We start from the raw sequence: 27,951 nt of genomic DNA on the forward strand, positions 1-27,951 counted from the left end.
ATGAAGAGGTGAATAGTTACTTGTCAAGGAGACAAAACAAACAAGAGAGAGAGAGAGAGAGAGAGAGAGAGAGAGAGAGAAGGGAAGAGGTGAATGCTAAAGTTAGATAAAATGGTTTCGTTGTTGCTGAGTTTGAGTTCTGAAACCAAGTTTTGTGGTGAACCCACCACGTATTGTCAAGTCCCACCGATCCGCGCTTATGGTTGTCCACTAACCATCCATTCCGCTGACTTTCATATTTTCCCAAAATATCAACGAATTTACCGAATTTTTAAATATAATACAACAATCATCACTAATCATATGATAATACTACTCGAAACTATATTTTAAATGGTTTGCATTAGACCTTACTACCACAATACTAAAACTCTTCCACCAGATTCCAGGCAAATGATTCAGATAATAAACATCTGTCCAGAATAAGTAGTAAAGGATTATCTAAGATATTTTAAGAGTTTTTTAATCTTGTATTGATATATGAGAGAACAGGGGTTATCTAAGAAAATTGTAGTAGATGTGGATTCTTCAACTTATTTTAAAGTAATATGTTTTTATTTGATAAATTCAAGCTAGTAATTGATGGGGTATTTGATATTTTGGCATTAACGGTTTGGTTTACGCATCTATTCGTGGATAGTCTAGATAGTTAGTACAAATTGGGGATAGTATAGATAGACATACAGTTTCAAATTTGATTTCCTGTGAGTATCGAATTAAATAGAGGGGTAGCAGGGTGATTCAAGTGAATGTTATAACGAGATGTTGCGCTAACTTCAAAAACAGTCAAAGTGCACAAGAGTTAACCCGAAAATCTTGGTTACAAAAAAACAAAAAAAGGGTTTGGTCTAGGCTCAAATGCTCGATTGTATTGTTTTTTTTGTGAAATTGACAATTGATAGTCATGACCTAAATGACAAATCTATCCCATTCATCTATCCTCTAGTGGTGGGCTTGTTTTGTCTAAAGAAAAAGACCTCCACTTGATCATACTTGCAATATTCATATCCACTAATAAGTTATGATTTGTCAATATACAACCATCCAACTAATCACTTTATATTTATGGTCGAATATAATAACTTCACACAACAATTTCAAGCGAGTAGAACAAAAGAAAAAATAATAAAATATTTGAGGGTTGTAGGGCCGGGCTAGACAGAACATAACCCAACCCAATAATGATTTGGGCCTAAATCTGGGCCCATGGAATCCCATCTACTAAGTATGAAGTAACTAGAAGACGAATTGGAATTTGGCAAGTCAGTGGCGTGGGTGCCAGCCACAGCTACTCAATATATTTACCCTATTTCTTCGACATTTCTCAGTTTCCACTTACCATAAATTCATACATTTCTTTCGATTTGGATTCTTCGATTCGATCCTTTGACCCTAAGTAAGGTATGGGTTTCAAGTTAAGATTTTAATTTAATACTGCTTTATTGTCTTCTGGGATTTTGATTTCTAGACTATTAAATTAGTTGTGGGGTCAATTTTTCCGTACAATAAAATTGTTTTTATGGGTTAGGGTTAGGGTTTCTGATCGTTTTTTGATGTTGAACCCTAAGCACGACAGGGTTTCTGTATTTTTGATTTGTTATTTCTGCAAGTTGTATTATTTAGTGTTTGTATTTGTTTATTTATTTATGATATTTGATAAATCAATTGATTATTTGTGGGTTCACCGTGTGTCAGACTTGAATTAGAATGTTTGTGACTGTTTGGCTAGTAATAGAAGAAATAATTGCTATGAGACGAACAATATTACAAGAAAATTTAATATATCTGGTCTCTGATTCTGTGGAATTCATGTGTTGTTGTTGATTGGGTTAATATGACTTGTTAGATGGGTATTATTTGATTTTAGAGTTAGGTTCAAGGATTGGAAATTCCTTGTTTGGGAAAATTTTCATTTGTAAATATTATGAACTTGTTGTTTGGTGGGTTAATATGACCTTTGTTGTTGATGGGTATTATTTGATTTTAGAGTTAGGCTCAAGGATTGGAAATTCCTTTGTTTTGGATATTTTCATTCATAAATATTATGATCTTTGTTGTTGATTGGGTAATATGAACTTTTGTCGATGTAATATGAACTTTGTTGTTCGATTGGGTTAATAGAACTTTGTTGTTTGATTGGGTAATACGAACTTTGTGTGGATAGGTATTATTATTTTAGAGATAGGTTCAAGGATTGGAAATTCCTTTGTTTTGGAAAATTTTCATTCTTAAATATTTATGCTTTTGCAGTGTGTGCCTTGAGAAAGTTTCATGGCTTCAAAAAGGATCAACAAGGAGTTGAAGGACCTGCAGAAGGACCTCCTGCCTCGTGCAGCGCTGGTGTGTTTTCTTCTATCAATGTATTTATATATTGCTTTTAGTTGTATCGAACTTTCTTTTACTATGAAGATTTAAATGGAGAATTATATTCATTAATCATTGTGCACATCTCAACTTGAGTTTTCTAATCCTTCATCACCCCTCCTTCCCTTAATTCCAGGAGGAAATCAAAAGATAGAAACTTAGTAAATGGAACCTTAGTTAGATTATTGGATTTTGTTTTGGCTGCTCTTCAATCAATTTATTTGCTGATCAAAACATTTGCAACATTAATGCGACAATGCATGCAGTGAGCATTTATCTTTGGACATAAATATATTATATTTGGTTATGGTATATAATTTGGAAATGCTGCATGTTTACAGGCCCAGTGGCTGATGACATGTTCCACTGGCAAGAACAATCGGGTCCATCAGATAGCCATTTTCAGGGGTGTCTTTCTTGTATCCATTCACTTCCCACCAGATTATCCATTCAAGCCACCCAAAGTAATATATTTTTCTTTTCCTTTGCAAAATATATTTTATTCCTCAACACATTCCTCTTTGCTTTAATGACTTCATATTTGAAATGTTTCTTCTTATTATTTTAGAATATTGAGGCTCTGTATTTCTGTTCTTCTCCAGTGTATTTGGGAGTTGTTTTCATTGTGAGCTTGGTAGTAGTTTCTACTGGTTTTGTATCTGTTTGGTTGAGTCAAGTGCAGTATTAACAAATTGTTTGCTATTTGTTGAGTGAGTGGGAACTGTATCTGTCTTATACTCTGCATAATAAACTCTTTGTTAGTCCCCATTGTTGACTTGAATCGTTATCATGGTTTGCTCATGGTATCTAAGAAATACTGTTCTTCTGTTTCACTATATCCTATTCATGTAGGAATTGGCTTATACTCATTATGTGACTAATCTTGGCAAGTTATGTGGCCAACTGAAGGAGACAGTGACATATGGTCGACTTAGTTGTTTTATTCTTTGAATTATCTTTCAAAGTGGTTAAGCAATGTGGGAATGTTCCTGTCTATATTAAAGTGGATAATTTCGATTATTTTTACAGGTTGCCTTCCGTACCAAGGTTTTCCACCCTAACATCAACAGCAATGGTAGCATCTGTCTTGACATTCTCAAAGGCAGTGGAGCCCAGCCTTGACAATATCCAAGGTAATGTACTTTTCTTACTGTATGCTTTCTTATATCTTTTAGTCAAGACTGATTAAAGGGATGCATCGCTACTATAACTTTCTTTCGTAGATATGTCGAATTATAGAAGAAGACAGGATATAATTTTTCATCAAACTTTTTGCTTAGCCATTCTTGGTTTGGCTTTGCTTTTTTGACATGTTATGATTGTTCTTTTTGCAGGTTCTTCTTTCAATTTGCTCACTGCTACTGATCCAAACCCAGATGATCCTCTTGTGCCTGAGATTGCCCATATGTACAAGACTGACAGAGCCAAATATGAGGATACTGCTCGATCCTGGACTCAGAAATATGCGATGGGTTAGAAGAGAATTCCTTAATGACAAGGAAGGTCATAGTCGTGCGGTCCTATTAGTAAATAATAGAAAAATAAGTCTGTCCAGAGATAAACTTGTTTGCTTTTGCCATATACTTTGTTATGGAAGGTTTTATGTGGGTTACTTTCAAACTTTAGACAGGTCCTTTAAAACTTGCATTAAAATTTGCTTAAAAACCATCTGTTTTCTCGTTTGAGGTGCGTGAAATCGTTTGCATGAAGTATCAGAATTTCAAATTAAATACACGTTATGGTCAAGTGATTTTAGGGCTAATATATATATGATTCAGATTGCTAACCAGGAAACAGAGAATCCAATTCATGGCAGTCAGATGGTCTAGTTGAATGGACAATGTATAAAGAGGAGTTAGACCTGTAATTCTTGTGCCTCTCTTGGGTTGATCAAGGCTTTATCTGCTAGATTATTGTTAGTTGATTTGAAATTGAACTATGAACCAACCTAGCCTGTTTCTGGAAAGAGTTTTGCATTTTTACTATTGACAGCCAAACAGTCTCATAATCTTTACTTTCATAAGTACTAGGACTTTTCAGAGCTAACCAGAAGGGAATTTTTGTGGCAGCCTTACCTGTAGATAAGAATATGACCTTGTTTGGATCTTGGACAAAGAGTCTCAACAGTGAGGCCATTGAGGCCTTTTCCCTTCACATGCATATCATTCTCACTTCTCACCATCTCCTCCCTCTTTGTATAGCTATAGCCTAGAAATTGCTGGTATAGGTCCCCTAAAGCTAGCAATTAGGTCACTTGCCAAAAAATCTAAAATGGTATCTCTTAGCAATGGCTGTGGATGTGGGGGCCTCAGCCTGAAGTCCAGTAATTCACATTGTTTCTTGCTGTCTTCATCATTCTCACCATTATATTTTAAACAAGTGAGGAACCAAAGAATTTCATCTCCAACAACCCAAACTGTAAAAAGAAAAAAAAATCACATGGAAAGTAGAACCGGTGGATTTTGTCAAGACAGTTAACCATATGCTGACAGATGAAATTAAATGAAGCAGAAAGGGACAACAGAAGAGTCAAATAGTAGAGTGGTTAATTGATTCACAGAGGGGGGGAGAGAGAGAGAGAGAGCATGTGAAAACAAAAGATTTTGGTTAACAAAATGGGGTAAGGACCCATCAGTTAGCGACAATGTGATGCGATGGCCACCAGTTGCATGTTATCATGTTTCCCAATAATAAATCCTTTTCACTGTTGAGTGTTATCACTCTCCAACATTTACCAAAACTGTTTTGAATTGGGGGCTCCATTGATTCAGAATACACTTCATTTGTTCATCCATTATAACACATATGCCTTGGTGTGTAGGAAGATAAGACCAAACCAATGAGGGAGAATAGTGAGAAACAGAATGAACTTATAGGACATGTCCCTATTAACTCCCTTTGTAATTCTTGAATGCATCCAATTTTGAGTGAACCTTTTGTGCTTGGCTGCTTGATTGTTTGCTCACACTCATCTTTCACTATCTTTATTAATCTCAATTTATATATTCTTGTTGCTTATGTTTTCTAAGTTGTTTGTTAATTATATGCATTTATGTTATTCGATCCGACGTTTTGGTTTAAATAAACTTTAGCCTAAAAATAGTGTTACATGTACAAAACTGATATAACTTATTACAAATATTTAAGTAAAAGATGTAGTTTAGAGGAGTTTATGACATGGGTGTCTTGCTAAGTTGGTTTACTGATTTCTTGGGTGATCGAAACTTTAGAAATAAGTAATTAAAGAAGAAATAAGAATTTGTTACCAAAACCAGAGAAAAGAGAGGATCATGCTTCATGCATATATGCATGTGGTGAATTAAATAGTTGAGTGGGTTGGAATAAAAATGAAACCTTTTCCTTCAAGTGATGAAAAAGTAGATGCATTAACCCTAATTTAGCCATCTTGTCAATAAGAACAAATCAAAAACTAAAATAAAAAAAGAAAAAAGGTTGTCGGCTGAATATGTAGTGTCGGTAGATGTAAGACTTGCTCTTCTTCTACATTAAACATTTATTTAATGTTGAGAGAAAAAGAGAAAGGGACATTATTGAAAGGAAAAGGAGCATATCTTTGATATTTTATTTCTTATTTCTTTTTCAAGGAATTTATGTCACTTATATACAGTGAATCAATTGTGAAATGCTTTTTTTTATTTCTTTTCTAGAATGTCTAATACTGTTTCACATCTTCTGTGCAAAAATATTTCATTTTCATAAGGTCTTCTTGACTGTTATTCAAAAGGTCAAATAATGTATACACATATGAGTAATGCTAGGGACACCAAAATTTTACATCGAATTTTTGTACTGAAAGACATGGAAACTAGTCAGACGCGACCACGTTAGAGTCTTTTGTGAATGAACGGTCGTCCAATATTTATGGACGTCTGCCTATATTTAATGGACTCCGGTTCATATTATATGGACGAGCATTCATATAAGATGGATGACTGTCCAAAAAATTTTAAAAACAAAATAATGGGGGTTCGTGATTATTGGATGGGCGTCCATGATTATTAGACAACCATTCACCTATAATGAACGCTTGTCTATGAGAAAATAATAATGAACTTCCGTTCATATAATATGGACAAGAGTCCATTTACTATAGACGGGCGTTCACCTAGAATGGACGCCGATCCATTGTTTAAAAAAAAAAAATGGACCGTCGTCCATATTTGATATACGGTCATTTATTCGCGAAATATTTATTAACATGATATGTGGCTCGTCTGATTCAGTTGACACGTCGTTCGGTGTAAAAATTTAGTGCAAAGTGTGTGTGTGTGTGTGGGTGTGGTCATGAAATTGGGATTAGATGGAACATAATTGACTAGGTGGTAGAGTCGTGCAAACACTTGTTTCTTCCGAAATTTTGGACCTTAGTTCCATGGAATAATATGCTACTGCTGAAACATAGAAGAATTGAAATCTTAGATTAAAAAAACTAAAAACTATATATGAAAAGTATGACCGCTTAGACAAGAATTATTGAATAGCAAACAACTATTACTAACTATATCAAGAAATTATATATCTTTCTCTGGTCTCAATGTGATGACAATTTATCATATTCTTTGGATAAAGTATAAGTTTAAGGCTTTGTATTTATTATAAAATGTCCCATATATTAAAAGAAGAGAAATTAAGTGACAATATATTATTTAAAAGTATATGTATAATATATTAACCACCCTTGGGTAGCCAAGTGGTTGAATAGGAAATTTTGGGATATATTATCTAAAATGTTTTGAATTCGATTCATCTTAATTGTTAATAGAGGTAACCACTAGAGCTTTATCCGATCGTTAGCTTTAAGGTCTTGAGGATTAGTTGAAGTACGCGTAAACTAATCTGAATATCCAGTTACCAAAAATAATAATAATAATAATATATGCCTTGTACAAAAATTCAATAAAACTTACAAGTGGGTTATTACAATTAAAATTGCAATACCCTACAAAATATTCCATAATAAAGTATTAAAAAATAATAAATAAAAATGAAAGAATATACAGAAACAATCAAACAAACGTTGACTATATAGTACACTAGAGAAGAAGAATAAGCAAAAGCAACATTGGGGAGAACAAAAATCCTTGTTAATTGAACCCCCAAGACCCTCCAAACACAGCCAGAGAAATCAAAACAAATCAAAATAAATTATATTTAATTATTAGATTATATGATATAATATAAAAATGCATGCTAGAGCTACTGTCCTTGAATGCTCTTTTCTCTCTTTATCTTTCGCGTTAAACCCAAAACGTAATGTCAGAAGGCAAGTGAGTCACGAGCTTAATCTCATATAATTTGAATCAATGAATAATCCCAACCCAACTGAATTATTATTTTATAATTTACAGAAAGAGAAAAACTGTAACTCAACAAAAGATCATGATCTGAAATGAGATCTTAAGAGTGACAAAGGAATGCATGCAATTGTCACTTTCTTGGAATATTGTCCCCGCCAAGCTTCGACGCTCCTCAAGACAAATCTACATCTTCTTCTATTGGCCTCTCTCTTTCTCTCTCTCTCTCTCTCTCTCTCTCTCTCTGCTACATTTCTGCATGCATGCAGAGATATATTTATATAAAACAGAGAAGATTTTGAGAAGGAAAAAAAAGTAATAACATTCGATGGATGGGTTAAAAGGGAGAGACAGATTTGTGGGTGGAGTGAAAGAGACAAGTAACTGCAAATAGTTCTTTGACTTGTATTGTATGTAATATAATGGTAGGGGTAGTGGGGTTAGGGTTAGGGTTTGGTGGGTGTTGAGAGTGACTTATCTCTAAACGACTAATCCTTTCACTCTCTGCCATCTAAAATGTGCCTCGAGAGTTGAAATTTGAAGCTTCCCATCTCAATTTTTTTGACATAAAATACATCGATCGATCATTTCAATGGTTGCTTTCTGTCTTTAATCCTTAACCTAGCCAAAAGGTTTGGTCATGGGATCACTTTTTCCTTTCGAAATTGACTACATAACGAATTGAGAAATCTAGCTATGAATTGGATCAAATGTTATGTTGTATCATGTGTAGATATTTCAGTTGAATTTTAATATATTTTCATAGAGGATGAGCAAGATCTATCCTAGATACGAATGTGACTCCTCTATACCATCAAGATATATATCACATTCTGAGCCCTCGACTAATCTTTCAGGATCCTAAAATTAATAGTATGATATACCTTATAGTGACCCCTCAACTAATCCTTCTAAGGTCCTGAAGTTAACAACCAGGTATATCCTACAATAACCAACCCTATTAGCAATTTAGGAGATTCGAACTCATAACTTCTTGAGTAATATATTAAAAAGTTCATGTCCAATCATTTGACCACCCAGTGATGGTTTTCACAGCTATATATTCTCTACCCAAATGAATTGGAATCATATTCCCTATATATTATTATATAAGTTTTATCAATCCTTGACAAAGTGAAGAGAGTCTTGGTACCATTAGGGTACCACATAAGACGAATTCGTATAATTAATCAATACATACATATTCGATATCCTATTCCATGCGTGCAGATGAATGAAATAGAATTATGCAGCTAAGATTTTGGATTGAACATATGTATAAATCTACAGTAAACCCACCAGCAAAGTCATCATCCAGAAAGTCGTCAATAATGGAGCGCATGCCATCGAAAAGTAAAGAGCAAATTAAAATTAGGTTTCTTAATTGTTCTTGTTGGAAAGCTGCTAGAGCTTACACCATTATCGCTGTTTTTTATGTTTAAAGAGATCCTGACATGCGCAGTTTTAGACCCACTTAAATAAATTAAATTAATATCAAAATCAAGCTTACCGAAAGACGAAAGTTGCATGCTCTTCACATTATTTCTTTCTTTTTTCCAATATCAATATTCGTCAACTAATTAACCTTGAAGCTACGCTAATACATTGACATTAACACACGGTTGCGTTAAACCCTAAAAGATAATTAAGCAAAGTTGTCTTGATTGATTAACTAAGCTTGGCAGGTGGCTGGATGTTGATCAGCATTTGAAAATATTAGTGATTCTTAATTAAAATTCAATGAACCAATTGGGTGTTGGTAAATCAATTATACCCACCAATGCAAAAGAACGGCGGAAATTAAATCTAAAAAAGTTTGGAATATATGCTGTAATGTGTATTGAATTTGATTTAATTTCATGATGTGACTTGGTTTTCTAGAAAACATTTTAAGATTATCATAATAACATCATCATCCTCCAGATTCTTCAGAACCTACATCTTTGTTTCGATCCTTTCCCCAAGTCAAACCTTTATCAAGTAAACACTAATTACCTACTAATCAAGGTTATAATTCTAATACATCATGAAGGAGATATAGAACAAGCCATTATGCCTAAGTCCAACTACAACTCATTAGAAGATATGTTCTACGTATATTACAGTGTAGAGATAACATTACTATGTCTTGATTGACCTTGAAGTGAAGGCTAAAGATTACCTTGTCTTCCCTGGGAGCTGGGATACAGATATATATATCCAGTCAATTACAAAGACAATAGGTAAGTATGAATTAGAAGTAGTGGTCCATGGACATTAATGAGAGAGCTTAAATGAATGGGGGATTGAATTCAGAAAGTAAAGTAAGGAGGTGAGTTGAGTAAATGTTTTGCAGAAGATGATGATGGTGAAAAGAGAGGAAGAGGATTATTAACAATGTGGAGTGTGGACAGTAGAAGAATGTTATTACATTGAGATGGAGGAGGAGCTGGTCCTAGGATTATTAATTATTAAATAAGACCCCAAACATTAATTAGGGTCTTAATTTCGAAATGTACTCAGCCATGGAATTTGTGGACACGTGTCCTTCTGGGTAGGTCCTATCATTTTGGAGGGTTATGAGTTGTCTATTCATCAAGATTGTTCATAAATTGAGATTCATCCTTCCTCACAGCAAATATTCTCTTTAATTTTGTAGTTTCAACGCCAAAGTTCTCTTTGTATTAGCTCCTCGAGGAAGCTAGTTTAAACGAGGAGAATATTTAATCACGTATATATATCATAATAATTTATTAAATTAGTTAGAATTAAATTTATCATATCATCTGTCATAGTCCTAAATAAGAAGGACTGATACTATGTTAAATAGATTTAGGTAAAACTCAATACTCAAATCCACTAAATTAGTAATGTGAAACAAATACAAGATAAATACAACTTTTAACGATATATTTCAAATTTTTTGTTTGTTTATCTCCGAAATCCTTTTCATTTTTAAATTTATCAAATAAAAAAAGGATTTCTTGATTAATTAATTAACTTGTAATATATATATAGAGGTTTCTAAAACTTGTATGGACAATAACAATAACAATAATGATGATGATGATGGTGATTAATACTATAAGGATTAAAACAAAGGAAAGGTATATGAGAAGGAATTATACCATTCTAGACGGTTCATGTTGAGTAAAAGATTAAAACTTGATCATCATGTTGAGCTCATGATTAGCTTCTGTGAAACGGGTCTTAGGGTAATATAAATAATTAAAAAAATTAAAAATGCAATTAATGAGCACAATAAATAATGGGAATTTCGTACTGAAACTATAATAAATGGAGGGCAGAGATTCTCTGAAACAGCTTAGAAAGGTTAAAACTAAACACCTAAAAAGTCACCTCAGTAACATCCTTTTACAGTAACGGACACTGTATATTAACTAATTTATTTATTAAAAATTAAAGAAATTGAAGGACACGTAAGCAAAATTTGACAACGAAAAGCGAAGCAGCAGACCAAGGGAGAGCCTCTCTCGCTGGAACCTTCAGAGAGAGAAAGGGAAAAGCAGCAGAAACAGCAACCAAAGCAAAAACAAATTTTAAAGGCAGCTTAACAAAACCCAGATCTTAATTTTCCTTTCTTTTACACACCCATATATATATATATATATATATGTTTTTGCTGAAATTAGGTTTCACCTCGGCAAAAACAGAGAGAAAAACCTTGTAAAGCTTAAAACTTTCGTCGTTTTCTCCAGAAAATTTGATTATTATTGTCTTTAGAGACCGTTCATTAGCTTCTGAGATTGGGATCCAGTTTTGGGAATCTGGGTTTGGGTTAAAACGGTGAGTTTTGTCTTTTTGGGTCTGTTTTTGTGGTTAATAGTAATAAAGTTTGCGCCTTTTTTTGTTGTGTTGTGTTGTGTGTGAATTGAATGTGGATCCGTCGGTTAATAGTCGGCATTGTGGATTTTTAATGTGGGTTTAGGGTTGAATGAGTAACTGTAGTGTGACATGAGAGAGCTGCCTTTGGGTTTGTAATGCTTTTTAAACTATTTTTTTGAGGCATTTAATGGTTATTGCATTTATTCAGCTTCAGTTGTTGCATGTGTTTTCTTAAATTTCTATTTTTTTTTTTTTTTTAAATTATAGGGTTTTGATTTTGGTGCCGTGATGGAGATTCTGTTTTAATATCGGTGTGATCTTTTCCTTTTTTTTTTTTTTTTTTTTGGAACAATGAAGTGCACATGAAAAAGGTGAATTGAATGAATCATAGTTGATATAGTAGAAGAAAAAAAAAAGAACATATTTTTGGTTGTTTAATTTATTTTTAATGGGGTCTGGTTAAATTAGATTTTTTGACAGAGATTTGTGATTTATATTCACTTTACTTTAAAGAGATTTGCTCCGTGGATTAGAGAGTTGTCTGGAGAAGTGAAAATTTTCTTCGACTTTCACGGGAAAGTGCAATTTTGACGTATTTAAAGCACAGAGGGAGTGATGCATGATGCATCACAAGAAAGTTGCTTACTTCTTTTATTGCCTTGCGCTATTATCAGATGCAGCCAAAAGAGCTTAGTATATATAGTTTTGTGATTACATTAGGTGCTGGATTGTTCCTTTTGATTTTGGTTGTGTAGAGATATGATTATGGTGATTGGTATTTGGTATTAAATGGCTGTGATGCATTCGTGTTCTTGCGTTGGATGCTTAGTGCTGCTTCTCTTTTGACAGTGTGCCCTGGCATGCGTCTCTGCGAGTTAGCTGTGGATTCGTTTTCAGCAACTGAAGATTAGAGCCAACGCTCTCCCTCTTGCATTAAACTGAAATGTCAGGTATGTTTAGTGGTTTATATGTTGCAAATGTTATATGCTTATGAACTTAGTGTGTCTAATGGCTGGATTCATTGAAAAACTTTAATATAGAAGGGCTAGAAGTTCTTGGGACCAATGATGAAATTAGAGAGAGAAGATCGGATTTTGAGAATTCAGAAGATGAGAGACGACGATCGAAAATTGGCAATCTCAAGAAGAAGGCGATAAATGCTTCAAACAAGTTCACTCATTCTCTGAAGAAAAGGGGGAAAAGGAAAATCGATTACAGGGTTCCTTCTGTTTCCATAGAGGATGTACGGGATGCAAGAGAGGAGAGTACTGTCATTGAATTGCGTCAAAAACTCATTGAAAGGGATCTTTTGCCCCCTCGGCATGATGACTACCATACTTTGTTGAGGTTAGTTGTAGCCCTTTTCGAAAGACACGGATGAAGGTTGGCTGTTTTTCACTATAAACTAATTGACTGTATTATTCTTAACTTGTAGATTTCTGAAAGCTAGGGACTTTAACATTGAAAAAACAATCCTCATGTGGGAAGAAATGCTTATGTGGAGGAAAGAATATGGAACAGACACCATATTGAAGGTAAGGGAATATATATGTTTGCCTCTTAATTGTCATATCTTTCCTGCATCTAAGTTTAATGCTCAGTAAACGAATCAATATGTAGGATTTTGAGTTTGAAGAGCTGGATGAAGTCTTGCAATATTACCCTCAAGGATACCATGGAGTTGATAGAGAAGGACGGCCGGTTTACATTGAGTTGCTTGGAAAAGCTCATCCAAGTAGGCTTATGCGTATCACCACCATTGATCGGTATTTGAAGTACCATGTCCAAGAATTTGAGAAAGCTTTACTGGAAAAATTCCCTGCTTGTTCAGTTGCAGCAAAGAGAAGGATCTGTACAACAACTACAATATTGGATGTACAAGGCTTGGTAAGTTGACTCATTTCCAGCTCATTATGGAATAAATTGATTTTGATCAGTTACCATTAATATGGTGTCTCTTGTGGGACTCAGGAAAGTGTTGTTGTGATTATAAATATCTGATCTGTTTTAGTATATTGGTGTCAAGTTCAGTTAGGGTTGTTTTTGCTCCAACTTCAGGTTTATAGAATTTATCAGTGATCAGAATTATATTCAATACAGGGAATTAAGAATTTTACTCGGACTGCAGCAAATCTCTTGTCTGCCATGACAAAAATAGACAACAATTACTACCCCGAGGTATTCAAATCTTCCTATTGATATTTTCCTTGTTACTCTTTCATTTGCTTCAAGTTATTAACCACATGAATTTACAGACATTACATCGCATGTACATTGTCAACGCTGGTTCTGGCTTCAAAAAGATGCTTTGGCCTGCCGCGCAAAAATTTCTTGATGCAAAGACTCTTGCTAAGATACAGGTGAAGCATATTACTCATCATTTAGCATCTATACTTTTCCTGCAGCCATAATTCACTTTGCCTCTGATTTCTAATATTCAGGTTCTGGAGCCCAAATCTCTGGGAAAACTACTTGAGGTCATTGACTCAAGGTTTGTATACTGTCAATTGTCTTTTCAATTTACAACTAATGAAGTCAATTATTGATTATCGATTATTGATTTTTGTCTTTTTCAGTCAACTACCAGACTTCTTGGGTGGTTCATGCACTTGTTCTGCAGAAGGAGGGTGTCTTAGATCTAATAAGGGTCCTTGGAATGAGCCTGACATAATGAAAGTAGGCATCCTTCTTATTAGAGTTGTTATTTATGTTTTCTCTATTAAGCTTTAATTTGGAAATGGAACTGGTTAGTAGAGATTAACCTAGGTCTCTCTATTTGTAGATTGTACATAATGCTGGACCGGGATTTGTGAGGCAGATCACCCGAGTTTCTAGTAACCAACAGAAATTTAATTCCTATACGCGTTCACACTCGCTGAAGGTACGTCTTTGTCTTATGATTACTGATATGTTGATGTTACATTAGTATATATCTTGTTACTAGGTTTTGATATACTCTGTTTTTTTTTTTTTTTTTTTTTAAAATCAGGGAAGAACTAGTGACACATCAACGGCAGAATCAGGGTCAGATATTGATGATGCTTGTTCTGCAAGTGGGCAAAGGAGTTCTACAATTTCTCGTTTGGCTCCTGTTCATGAAGAAGTGAGTAATAGAACCTATGATTCATACATATTGTAACTCTTATTTGTAGGCTTATGTAAATCTTCATGTATGGTGAGTTGGCTTTTGTGCGCACATGTGACCGATATAAAAGTCTCTGATTTATTCAGGTGAAAGATCCTAATGCATACTACAGTTGTGATGATAATTCCACTCCTGCTGAGAAAGCTGTGAGAACTGACAGACGAGTGGGGCATTCTCAGGATCAATTGATTAAATACAATGATGCGGGTGAAATTTGTTGCGAGACAATATCAAATTCAGAAGGTATTTATTGATCTTTTCTACCTTTGAAATCATTTCTGCTTCAGGAGATTCTGGTTTTGCTTATATATGTTCTACTTATATGGTTTCTACGTATCCTGCCGATATTATCCCTATGATTGAAACTTATATCTCATTTCATGACAAATTCAGGTACTCCAATAATGCGTTTATTCAACAATGTGAAGGAAAAAGTTCAGAGAAGGAATATCCAGTGTGTCACAAAAATGTTACTATCCTTTATGGTCAAACTAGTTGCTTTTTGTCATAGTCTGCAGTTATTGTGGAAAAGGCAGAACAACGTCCATCCATCTAATATGGTGGAAAACAACACAGATAGCCATCCACCAGCTGTTGAAGCTGTGAGTGAAGAAGACTCTGTCCTTCCATGTATAGAGCGTCTTCAGAAACTGGAGAAGGTTTTTGAGGAACTTAGCAACAAGCCTCCTGCAATCCCTTTGGAGAAGGAGCAAATGCTTATGGAGTCTCTGCAAAGGATCAAATCTGTTGAATCTGACCTTGAGAAAACAAAAAGGGTATGCCAGAGTCTTCTTGATTTTGGTGCCTGGAAACCGAAATTCTGATTCATAGTGGTTATCCTAATAACAATCATGTTATTGTGGCAGGTACTACATGCTACTGTGGTGAAACAACATGAGATTGCTGAATTTCTGGACAATTTACGGGAATCTAAATTTAGGGTATGTCGCTTTCATATAACCCTTGTATATTTGGCGGAGAATTTCCCTCTAAATAATTTTTTTTCATTGGATTCAAAACTTGGAATTTCTTTGAGTGTCCCTGTGTTTGGTAGCCTATTTAAAAAAATCTCATAAAAACTGAATGATTTTACTTATTATAGTTTGTTTGAGTGAAGCTTGACACCATTGAGTATCTTTCTTGCAGCAAAGAAGACTATTCTGTTGAATATTTGAGAGTTGACTTTGGAACAAAGGTGCACCTGCAGATTGGACTTATACAGGAGGTTGATGCAGAGAAGGAACAGCCTCAGCAGCACATATTTGGAAGAGGCCAGGCGAACACTTTTTTGAACCCCATTGACCTTCAATCCCTTTATTTTCCTTAATGGATAGTAGTTAACAAAAGTTACAGTAAGCTGTAAATGGGTTATATGCCATATTCAGCTTTAAAACGGTGTAGAGAGAAAAAAGAAGAAAAAAGAAAATAAAAAAATATCAATGCAATGTTTTACAGTGAGCACATCAAATTACTTTTCTATACAAATGCATATACCCACTTTACTAGACTGGAGATTTGTGTATTGTAAATGAAATCTCTAGATCTCTTTTAACTGAAAATATATGCTTCCACCTCCCATGAAGCACACCCACCAGCCATACCTTGCAGACTGAGTAAAAGCGAATGCTATATCCTGTCTATAATATTTGACTAGCTGACCCCCTAAAACAACAGTTGCTTGAACTACCAAGATTATCTTCATGAAATTGACTATGAAGTTGAGGGAATACGTTCAGTGTAAGCAAAATTTTGCAGGCAGTTTGATTGTTCCTTTTCTGCAAGATTTTGCGGGCAGTTTGATTGATCCTTTTCTTTCTAGCACAAGAGGAGCAACCAAAATACCTGCAAAATTTTGCGGAAAGAAGAGCGATATTGGTGATTGAACTTGCAAATCAGAGAAGAGTGATACTAGTAATGGAACATTCAAATCAGCTAGTTCTTTCTTGGGAGGATAAGGGTGGATATAATGAGAAACAGTTGATATAGAACACTAGAACGTGACCTGCAAGTCTTGGCTTAACCAAAGGACTCGGTCTCCATGATCACCAAACCAATAAACAATAAAGCGTTTGACATTAGCGCATTTGATATATAATATGAAGATAATATACAGGTAGTTTAACTCAGTCACTACCAACACAAGCGCGGCCAGTGCCTGGTAGGTGATTAGATGGATATCGAACTAAAGTTGTTTGAATGATGTATTTATTGTTAAGCTAAATTTGAAACATAATTGACATTTAAATGAATCTAACAATGGTTCCCGTCTTTAAAATCTTGACAGGCAGGTCCTAGCTGGAAAACCAACAACCAGCCAATATTTAGAAAGAATCTCATGCACAAGCCAAGCCCATTAAAGGAAAAAACCAGCAGCCTTTTACATGGCATCTGGCCACCATTAATACCAGCAAAAATTATTAAGTTTTCCTGTAAACTTTTTACCCTTCGGTAACTATTAACTAAGAACCTTTAAGTTGAGTACACTAAAGTGCTGTATTAGCTACTCGAAGTAACGTTATCTATTAGGGGCAACGTTACCCCTAACCCCAGTATGATCAGATGAAAATACCAGCGGCTAAGGCATTTAACGGTAAACTGTCATATTTCTCATTTGTAGTAACATAACTTGTAGAGTTACTGTTAGTGGACAAATGTAAGTACAACAGTCAAAACGTCTCAAACATCATCAAACTACAGTTTCTGTGATAAAGACATTAACTTTTTTAATCAAAGAAAATACCAGTTTTCGCGTTTGATGGGTTGTCCTCCAATATCAGTTTCTTACTTATTGGTCCCTTGTGTTTTTATTACAAAACATATGCTATGTTATGTTAAAACTTACGAGTCTTCAATAAATAAATTATAATTAACTCAGAACGGCTCCCTTTGGCCGAGTCAGTTTTATTTTTGTGCTGCGAAACCGCGTTAAAGCTTTACTCTTTAGAAGAGAGCAGGTAGAACATTGAAGAAAGAGTGGATCTTTTCCTTGGGTGAGAGAAATGATGGAGTTGGGGTTGAGTAGAAGTTTCTCTTCAATTCTCTTAGTGTTTCTATTTGTGGGTTTGTCTTCTTCAGCTTTCATTTCAGGTAATAAAGGTTTATCATTTTGTGTTTACATTTTTCTTTTTGGTTTGTGGTAGTGATTGAATTTGTTGATGTTCTTGATAATTATACAGATGATGTCTTTGGATCTCATGCTGCTACTGGCAGAAACCTTCTTCAAGCTAAGAAAGGTTTGATTTTTGCATCTTTAGTAGTTTGAGTTTATCTCAGATTTATTGGTATGGGATCTAAGATCTCAAATTTTCTATTTTTATGATATACCCATGTGAATTAATTTTTATTTTTGGTGTTTTTTCTGATAAATTTTGTTAGAAAAAGAAATGAGCTCTAGTTTGCGCAGCTTGTTCGGTTAATTTCTTACATCAAGTTGCTTTAGTTGGTTAAATCTATTTTCAGTTAAAATTACTATGAAAGCTGCAATGAGATACTAATTTGACTTCTACAAAACCAAAAATCATTCATCAATATGGGGATTCTTTGCCATCTTAGTTTGTAGTTTTGCTTTTATTAGTTTGATACCATGTTCTGGGGGCTTGCTTGTGTTCCGTCAAGATGTGTTAGGCATTCAGTGGTGTTTCTGTTTTTGTGTTGCATACAAACTGATAAATATAATTGCATTATGTCTGTGTCTCAAATGTGAATGACGCTACTTTAGGTAAGTAGAGGATATTGCAAATGTATGCATAGCTGTTTCCTGAATTGGTGGAGTCCTAAATGAGCTTAGGCTGCAGCTCATAGAGACTAAATCTTCTTGTTAGATTTGTCAGAACTGCAAGGTTGACTATTCGATCTAGAGATGAACGTTGCTGTTTGTGGGATATATTGAATTCCTTTGTGTATATTTGAGTACATAAAATCTTTGGCAGCATGTGGTATATCCTTGTGGGATTGCTGATTACGGAACATCCTTGTAGAAAGGGTAAATAATTGGATGAATCAATAGATAATAGTGTGAGTTTAAGAGACCCGCTAGATGCTGCTGTAATTCTGCTTTTAATAGCAGAACTATTTTTCAGAAAAACCAGGGGACCTGAATTTTCAAAATTTATCCATGTTGATTTTGTTGTTGGTCAGTCCTGCTGCTTCATATACACACTAGACATTTACACTATTACAAAGAATGTAGGGAGTAAGAATGAAGAGAGTGAGAATAACACCATATGAGTGTATCAATTTTCAAACAGAATCAGTGAAAGGTATGCATAAGATCAGTCCAAATTTAAGCCATTAATGCAATGTGCTGGGTTTACTCGTCTCTTGCATGTCTTGATTGTTTCCTGCTTTTTGATTCCTTTAGACCGAGGGTTTATCTTAGTCAAATGAACTGTTAGAGGAAAGTATGGTTCGACTGTGTGTTTGCGTACAGCATATTATAAATTTCCTATTGCTTGGTTCATTTTTAGATGCAAAGAGTGTATGTTTACTTGAGGCTGTTTGTGGTGTTATATTATGAAAGAACATTTGAGAAATGTTGGTATTGTACAGTCCAGTCGCCAGCCGAGTTTAATTAAAACTTCTTATAGTGATATATTATCTTGCACAATCTGCAGCTTGCCCTGTGAACTTTGAGTTCCTGAATTACACCATCATCACAAGCCAATGCAAAGGACCACAGTTCGCAGCCAATAGCTGTTGTAACGCATTTAAGGAATTTGCTTGCCCTTACACCGATGAAATTAACGACCTAACAACAGATTGCGCCTCAACCATGTTCAGCTACATTAATCTGTATGGAAAATACCCTCCTGGCCTTTTTGCTGCCGAGTGTCGCGAAGGTAAAGAAGGACTCGCATGCCCGGCACTTCCACCATCGATGTCAGACAGCGCAAACACGGGTGCCATCATAGGTAATCCATCCACACTGCTAATGTTGACAATTAGCTTCCTAGTGCTGATATTCCAGTTACTATAAAGTCACATTAAGTGTCAGTTCTTGTGATTGCTGATTGTTCATACGTACTACAACTTCTCGGCCATATTTTTCGTTCTATCTTTGGAATGGTGATCAAAGTTAAACAAACCATTTGAGTTAGGCATACAGAAAATATAATTTATGTAATGGTGTTGAATTGAGTGTTGGTTTTTTCAGTTGTAAACCCATATGTATTTTTAATTGAAACATAAAAGGGCACCTCCAATTTTATTCATTGAAACATTGACTTGCCAGAAGCATTACGAGTTCTGATTTGGTGTATGTAAAGGTGTACCAACTGTTGACGCGTGATGAGTTGTAAATTGGTGGGCTAACATCTTCATCTTTCCAACTCAAATAATGGCATTGACAGATAATCAAGGCCCTGATAACGGGTTAAACAATTCAGCAAACTTGAATCTGATTGTGACTAGGTTTTAAAATGGAACAGACAAATTCCACCCAATTATACATATTACTCATAAAGGACAAATTTAATCGTATAATCTAATGAATTAGCCATTATATCCTAATGAAATAAGGAATAATATATTATGATATATAATATTAGACTATTTTAAATTCAATAGTCTAACATTTATGGTTTAATAGTCTGATTAAAGTATACTAAATAATGCTAGATAATCAAATTTAGCACATTCTGACTTTTCATAAATAAACAATTAGGTTAAGTTATATGATTATCTGACTAAATCTTTGGGCTCCTCAAAGAAGTTTAACGCAACAACCCATCATTACGGCCACTCACGTAAATTGTGGATGCGCAAATGAAAAATCTAACATAAGATCATACACCTATCTACACCATTCCCAATTCGTTCTAATCATCTAGACTATCCACGAATGAGTATGATATTTCTTTATAAATCTTACAATATAAACAATAAAACTTCACTGAACAAAAATTTTACATTCAAGTCGAATAAAATTATATTTATTTGCAAGGTTGTATTATTCTTCTGACTATAAAAATCTACCCATTTATTATTTATATAGTATTACAGTAATCCAATTCTTATTATATCGTGCTGACTGCTGACACTTAAATCAACTTACAAGATACCCAAAGAAAAACAATGTTGCCCAATACGAACCCAATACATCGTTTCTCAATAGTTTGTCTGAAGAAAAATGTGTTCATGTATCTTCTTCACAAAGATGATATGACTCAATTGTATTTGGCTGCTTCAATATAATATACAACCCTGGAAGGGTTTTCGACTGTACAGAGACCTAAACTCACCACATGATGTTGAATCTAGTCTTACGACGGAACTGCTTCTTCGTCACACACCAGGGGCCTGGGAAGGTGCTTAACTGCATAATGTTAAAGAGTTCCAAGCTTATTTTAATGAATTAGGGTCGCAAAATAGCTAAAATATATTATATTGATTGGTGGAGTTGCTTACGTTGCTTATTAGTTTTGCCCCGTACCAGGCAGTTTCTGCACCGAAAGGAGGAGGAATGACTCTTATTCCATTGGAGATGGATGGCGGAAGAAGCTCATGAAGTTGTTTTTCAAGCCTTTCTGTATACAGTTCGAAAATAAAACATGGTGAACAGGATACTCAGATGCATCTCTCTCTAATATATTTAATTTCATCCCAGTTCATTGTTAGAGGTAAAAGGTTAAGAAAAAGATCATTGTTGCAACTTGGTTCAAATGATTCTCAGGATTTTGATTTAAACAAAAAAGGTTATTCACATGTGTTGTTCTCTGATACCTGCAAGTCCTGGTAAACATGCAGTCCCTCCAGCCAAAACTACAGTCTTGAACCAAGCATCATCACCCGCCAATTCTGCCGCATGGCAATGGTCCATGCAAAGTGCTACTGCATGATCCAAGCCCATTGTACGCCTGAGACAAAGAAACACAATATAGTTACTCAATCTATCAAACGGAACTAATTTTAATGGCGTAAGGTATTCTAAAACTTGAATCCGCAGAAAGGCAAAGCAAGGAAAATTAGGTTTATGGTTAAAACAACTATATGTTTCTTAAAACTCATCCAAGGGAATCATATGAGAGTGCTTCCGCACAGTTCACTAAGTAACAGATTCTTCAAAGATTAGGACTTACACCCCTGCCATACATGGCTGGAACAAGATCTCCCCTGTTTGAAAGCGTTCTTTTGAAAGGGTGAAGAATCCTTCTCCTGGAACTTTCGATGATGCTTGCGTATTTTTTGATAGCTCAGCTTCATAATCAGAAGCCACATAACATAGTTTCTACGATTCCATTATGCCAAATAGCATGAGCATACTTGGAAAAAAAGAAGTTATTCCATAATGTGATAATGTAAGACACATGAATATAGCAATACCTCTTTCAGTGTGCGAACAGTGTATAGTGATTCAAAATTTATATTGTTCTGCTGCAACAGCAACCTAAGGTATCCAGTAAGTTTTAATGCTCCCAGTCCAATGAATTCCACACCCACCTTACGCATTACTTTACCATTTAAAACTACAAGATAAAGCAGCAGAAAACGTAAGAACGTTAGGCAAACAAAGACAATAATAAGGGGGGCTATTAAGGATAGAGTAAAAACTTAATAAATAAAAAAACCGAGCATGCTACAAAAGTAAATAAAGAAGAAGAATAGCTTACTTGGAACAATAGAAGTGACTTGGAAACCAATATTAACAACAATTCCTGAAGTTCTTCTTGCTGCATACAATGCTAGAGTTGCCTAGATATTTAGATATATTAGAGCTGTAAGTGTAATGTATCAGAAAAGGAGAAAATTTATCTGTAATTAAATAAGAATTCCAATTAGGCCATAATAATTATAAAGAGCCTCATGACACAGAATTTTAAGTTCTTCATCTTTTTTTTTCCCCTCCTTAGCAAGATTACCAGACACTAGACTAGATTAATGGGGTAAAATTTACCTGGTTGATTGCACAAACAGCGGGAACATTCATATCAAAAAGAACTTGGTGGATGCAATCCTTGAGCTGTCGTCTTGATGCTTTAGCATTTTCAGTATCTGCAATATCAGCAAAAGAAAACAATTCATATGGATAATAATTTTACCAACAGGTGTTGAACTCCAACAGTTAACCAAAAAAACTTCTAATTCGAATGTTATAGGGATCTGACCAAAATAGCATTTGAGTTTTTTCAAATAAAAGGAAAAAAGACACCTGAAATTGAAATTTTAGAACTATGACCAATTACCCCTTTATCTTCACAAAGAATATAACTGAATGCATATAAAATATAAAGTGGTAGAGTTAAGTTTGATATCAAAAGGAAACTAGACTCATGGTCTCCACAACAATGGCCTAGTTCCAGAAGACCCCAACTTCAGTACCAAAATTCAAAATTCAAAATTCAACAGACATTGCAGGAAGCAGTCAATATAAGATCTTAGAGGCAAGTTCCTTAGTAGCTAACCATCATAATGGCAGATTGGGATGGACACAACAATTGGTTGTAAAGATGGTTTTACCTGCATCCTGTAAAGAGATATGGTTATCATTCTCAATGTCAAAAGTTCATTAAAAACCAAAGGGAATAGTAAACTGAAGATTTTTACCATCATGTTACATAACTAATTTCAACATAAGCTTCACAAACATATGTCCACAAATCCATCATAAAAAAATTGTGCAGCTAGTTTGCACTAATATATTCAATACTGCAAATGTCAATAATATACACTTAACTGACTCATGTGAATGTAAGAGACAGAGAGAAAGTCACAAAGAACGAACCTGCTATACATAGTTGAAAAAAAATGTCGAAGTCTGGAGTACATTGGAGACTCAATGTTACCAAATTCCTGAAAATATATTGGTTCATAATAAGTAAAAGAGTCCCAAATCCAAAAGCATAACTGCAGAGACAAACTGAACGAAATTTCAAAGTTAAAAATTGTTCCGAAAAACTTCTAATTCAGCTCACCATAAATGTTGCTGACCGCCCAGATGGACTAGCATATTTGCTCCAACCAAACTTGCAATAACCTGAACCGCCTAAACATTAAATGGAAAAGTAAATACCAATTTCAAGTACAAAGAACTGGTCTAAAACAATGAATGAAACATAGTGATATCTAAGAGATACCACCAAACTCACCATCAAGAATAACAGCACCAGGCACTTGAGCCCGTTGACCGTAAATATTCATAAAAGACAACTCCATCGTAGGACTCGAAAATGTCCTGCATTCAAATTAAAATAAATAGAAACACCCAATTCACCACCGTATACGACAATGTTTCACCATAACAAAGTGCAATCAATCATTCAATTTCAGCAAGAAACCACGAACTAAAAGCCAGTAACTTTACCAATTCAACTCCAACTTTAACACCAACTACTTTGTTTTACTTCAATATTCTCAGCAATCGACACAACATTCATAAAAACAGCCACCCACACAACAACGTACAACTAGAAAAATAGAAGCTTAGTAACTTCATCAATTCAACTCGAAATTGTAAAGTAACTATTTTTTTAATTTCGTTTTAAATATTTTTACAATAGCTTTTAGGATTGTATTCGCAAAACAGTTTTTATTCATAAAATTTCTTGCATCCTGAAATTAATTCATAAAATGAATTATAATTTCATTTTTTTTCATTCCAATTTTCTGAGCAACCAAATAGAAGCTAAAACTAAACTCACTGGATAGGATATCCCGATCTGAGGACGGTTTCAGCGAAGAAAACGGATTCCCAAGGCTCTGGAAGATTCTGAAAATGGTGAATCCAGAGACGATTATCAGACACGAGCAATCTCCATGACTTACAAACCACGCTCAGCTTGGCCGCCTCTTTTGGACCTATCAATTTCACGATTTGCATCAGTATATCATTCGGTATCTGATCAAACACACCTAAAGAACACGAAGCCGATGACGACGAAGAAAACGGAGACAGAGACGAAGACGACTCGGTGTAAGATGGCCGAGTGGAGACTGATCCCCAAACTTTCCTCAATAACATCGCCATGAGAACGGAGCTCAGTTCAACTGATTGGTTTTGGTTACAGAGTTAGGCGAGACTATAAAGGGAAGAAGACTATGGAGGGAAGGGAGCGCGGCCGTTTGGAATGTGATACGTGGCAGATGTTGAAGACGCATGTTTTAGACTTAAAATTAACATAAGAAGGGGGAATGTTGCTAATTTTTTAAACTAGGAGGGTGAAAGATTTTTAAACCATAGATCAAGGGGGAGAAAAAAATTTAGTGTAGGTGGCAAAATCTTGACGTTAATTAATATTAAATTAAAATTAATCACGTTATTATTTTCTTAAAAAGAAAAGTGATACTGTTATCATTAATTTTCCCACGTGTTACTTACACGTGTGATGAAAAGGTCACTTACAGTATTGAGTTCAGTGTATGAGCAGAAGAGTTCTGTTACTTTTTCTGTTCAGATGACTCTTTACACGTGGAAATATTTTAAATAAAAATCTAACAAAAATGGCCATTTAACGAGTTATTAGACATAAATACCCTCTAACAAAGGATTTTACATAATTAGCCAAATGTAAATAAAATTTCATACAAATATAATTTCATTAAGGGTAATAAAGTCAAATCACAACTCTTCCACATTTTTTGTCTTTTCTTAAAATATCTAAATTACTTTAATATATCTTATAATATTTTTTACTGACATTTTAATATATCTTTTATAAACTTTACATAACTATTCGTGTTTGACTTATAGGTGATAAATATTTTATTTTTAAAAATGAATAATTGGTGAGATCAAACTAGCATGTGCCACAAAGAATAAATTAAATGCATACACCTAATTATAAAATAACATCTATCAATATGGTGGGTGATATTTATTGATTTATCTCAGTGAACAAGTGGCTAAATTTTTGTGTCTATCAACTATAAATATGGTAACACATAATTTGCAACTACCCTTCTTTGAATTATAATATTGCGAGGTCCATGCCTTCATAATTTTCGAAATTGTAATTGAATGATTATAAAATCGATTTGATAACGTTATCGATTTGATAACTTGGTCGTTACTTGAATCCATGTGACAAAATGGGTGCTAAATTTGCAATAGCATAGAGCATTAGCAATGGCAAGATTAAAAGGGTAAGTTGCTTAATGACTTTATTGTATAGCTTTAATGGTATGGTCCATTTTGCTATTAAAGAATAAGAATCAACCTAAAAAGAAAGCAACACAACCACATGAATACTAACTTTGTTTGATCATAACTTCTTATTTTCAGCACGTATTTTTTAAATATATTCATTCGACCCGTCATAATTTATTATATCAACTTGTTTTTGTAAAATCTATCCATCTAACTAATCATAATTTTTTATCTCCACGTTACTATTAGTAAGATCTATCTATTCGACTAATCATAGCTTGTTTATCAACACATGTTCGTAAAATCGATTCATCTTCGAATCATAATATGTTATATCAACACTATTTGTAAATATTATCTATCTAACCAATCATAATATTCATTTGACCAATCACAACTTTTTACGTTAAAATCTATTCATCCAATTAATCATAATTTATTATATCATATACCCCCGTCTAACCAATCATAACTTATTATATCAACACTTTTGTAAAATCTATCCATCTGACTAATTATAACTTGTTATATCAACACGTTTGTAAAATATATCCATTTGATTAATCATAACTTGTTATATCAACACATTTGTATAATTTATCTATCTAACCGGTCATAACTTTTTATATTAACACGTGTCTGTAATATCTATTCATCAAACCACTCATAATTTGTTATATCTAACACGTGTTTGTACAATCTATCTATTCGACGAATCACAAAATGCAATATTATTACATAACTTGTTAATACCTATCTATTTGATCAATCATAATCTGTTTTATCGACACGTGGTTGTAAAGTCTATACATTCGACCAATCATAACTTGTTATATTAGAACGTATCTCCATGGAACCAATCATAACTTATTACATTAGAACATATCTCCATCCAAACTATCATACCTTATTACATTAATTAGAACATATTCATAAGCGGCAGTTTGGTTCGGGGTTAAGTGGCATTACTGGGGTAATGTCATCTTGTATTACTTGATTACCACGTTTGGTTGTCAAGTGATATAAGATACCAGTAATCTTCAAATACCAATAGTGGTTACTATTGGTAATATAAGAGGTAATCTGATTACCTCCATTTTCTTAGGTTTTCTGAGATTACCAGGGTTATCTTTTTTTGTTACAATTTTATCCCTTATTAATAAAAATTTTGGACAATAATACCCCTAGAATAACCCCTATTTAAAACAAATTTACATTAAATCCTATTTCAATTTTACCCTTGTTTAATTAAAATTTTGGACAATATGCCCTATATTTAAAATAATTTACAGACCACCACTGCCACCAAGCCACCACCACCACAGCCACCCAGCCACCACCGCTGACAGCGGGTCAACCACCACGGCCACCGCCGGAAAATTGCCGGAGTCCCTAAAAACACTGGAAATTCGGTGGGAGGCTCGGGAGGCTTCGATATGGCCTTTTTCCATATCGGGCCAGATCTGGCCAGATCCCTGGCCATTATCGCGCAGGTGGACCAGACCTGGCGTTACGCCATGGACCTGGCGTTAACGGCCAGATGGCCTGATATGGCCGTTTTCGGCCATCAATATGGCCGGAAACGGCCATAACGAAGCCTTCGGAGCCTCCCACAGAATTTCCTATTTTTTTTTCGTTTCGGGTTCGGCATTTTCGGCGTTGTTCGCGGTGGCGGCAGGTGGCGGCAGGAGGTGGGGGTGATTTCGTCATGAATTAAAGTTTTTTATAAGCGGGGGTGTTTTAGCTAAATCTGAATATTGGGGGTTAAAAAACTATTCAAAAATTAATAAAATTATATTATATTATATTAAAAGATGATCATTTAGTAATTTAAATAACATACCCACCAATTTATTCATATAACCAAACATATTAATATAACATACCCACCAACTAACCAAACATATTTTCTTAAACATTCCCAGTAATCTTCCAAGGTATCTATCTTTCTAGTAATCCAATATTCCAGTAATCTAACATTCTTGAACCAAAGTCCCCTAAAAGCTATAGATAACTTAACTTTAGAAGCTTCTTTAACCCAAGAAAAATTAGTATCTTGAACATAGATTAATTTAGAACTCTCACAAACCTCCAAAATTAAAACAATCAAGCATAATTTTGATCATAATTAAATCACTTAATTAAAAAATTAAATAAAATTAAGAAATATTTTTGGAATATAAAAAGGACATGTCCCTCTCATCACATTTCCTTGTTCATAA

The 27,951-nt window shown here is 34.4% G+C and overlaps 4 protein-coding genes across 4 annotated transcripts; 3 read left to right on the top strand and 1 right to left on the bottom strand.

Annotated features, from left to right (window-relative positions):
- Positions 1 to 2,191: 2,191 nt before the first annotated feature.
- Positions 2,192 to 3,841, top strand: LOC116115558 (ubiquitin-conjugating enzyme E2 28). Its single transcript, XM_031401696.1, is given in 9 exon segments — positions 2,192 to 2,314; positions 2,317 to 2,342; positions 2,546 to 2,567; positions 2,706 to 2,769; positions 2,771 to 2,828; positions 3,394 to 3,463; positions 3,466 to 3,497; positions 3,699 to 3,720; positions 3,723 to 3,841. Coding segments are annotated over 9 exon segments (456 nt in total). The 5' UTR covers positions 2,192 to 2,271.
- Positions 3,842 to 11,156: 7,315 nt separating this feature from the next.
- On the top strand, positions 11,157 to 16,142 carry LOC116115555 (phosphatidylinositol/phosphatidylcholine transfer protein SFH13-like). The gene is made up of 15 exons (XM_031401691.1): positions 11,157 to 11,465; positions 12,354 to 12,454; positions 12,545 to 12,851; positions 12,940 to 13,039; positions 13,125 to 13,391; positions 13,605 to 13,682; positions 13,760 to 13,864; positions 13,946 to 13,995; positions 14,081 to 14,180; positions 14,287 to 14,385; positions 14,494 to 14,607; positions 14,736 to 14,892; positions 15,043 to 15,425; positions 15,516 to 15,590; positions 15,796 to 16,142. The coding sequence occupies exons 2-15, from the start codon at positions 12,448 to 12,450 to the stop codon at positions 15,814 to 15,816; spliced, it is 1,863 nt and encodes a 620-aa protein (XP_031257551.1). The 5' UTR covers positions 11,157 to 11,465; positions 12,354 to 12,447; the 3' UTR covers positions 15,817 to 16,142.
- A 1,320-nt stretch (positions 16,143 to 17,462) lies between these two features.
- On the top strand, positions 17,463 to 19,865 carry LOC116115553 (GPI-anchored protein LLG1). Its single transcript, XM_031401690.1, has 3 exons — positions 17,463 to 17,736; positions 17,826 to 17,882; positions 19,263 to 19,865. Exons 1-3 carry the CDS (start codon positions 17,649 to 17,651, stop codon positions 19,622 to 19,624), a joined length of 507 nt encoding a protein of 168 aa, XP_031257550.1. The 5' UTR covers positions 17,463 to 17,648; the 3' UTR covers positions 19,625 to 19,865.
- A 697-nt stretch (positions 19,866 to 20,562) lies between these two features.
- On the bottom strand, positions 20,563 to 24,734 carry LOC116115547 (actin-related protein 8). The gene is made up of 12 exons (XM_031401685.1): positions 24,285 to 24,734; positions 23,733 to 23,818; positions 23,559 to 23,629; positions 23,369 to 23,436; positions 23,049 to 23,110; positions 22,541 to 22,638; positions 22,257 to 22,338; positions 21,970 to 22,112; positions 21,726 to 21,874; positions 21,370 to 21,503; positions 21,055 to 21,173; positions 20,563 to 20,962 (listed from the first exon to the last, which is right to left on the bottom strand). The coding sequence occupies exons 1-12, from the start codon at positions 24,608 to 24,610 to the stop codon at positions 20,885 to 20,887; spliced, it is 1,416 nt and encodes a 471-aa protein (XP_031257545.1). The 5' UTR covers positions 24,611 to 24,734; the 3' UTR covers positions 20,563 to 20,884.
- Positions 24,735 to 27,951: the final 3,217 nt, after the last annotated feature.

The sequence above is a fragment of the Pistacia vera genome, unplaced genomic scaffold, assembly GCF_008641045.1.
Source record: "Pistacia vera cultivar Batoury unplaced genomic scaffold, PisVer_v2 Contig745, whole genome shotgun sequence".
NCBI classification, from domain to species: Eukaryota; Viridiplantae; Streptophyta; class Magnoliopsida; order Sapindales; family Anacardiaceae; genus Pistacia; species Pistacia vera.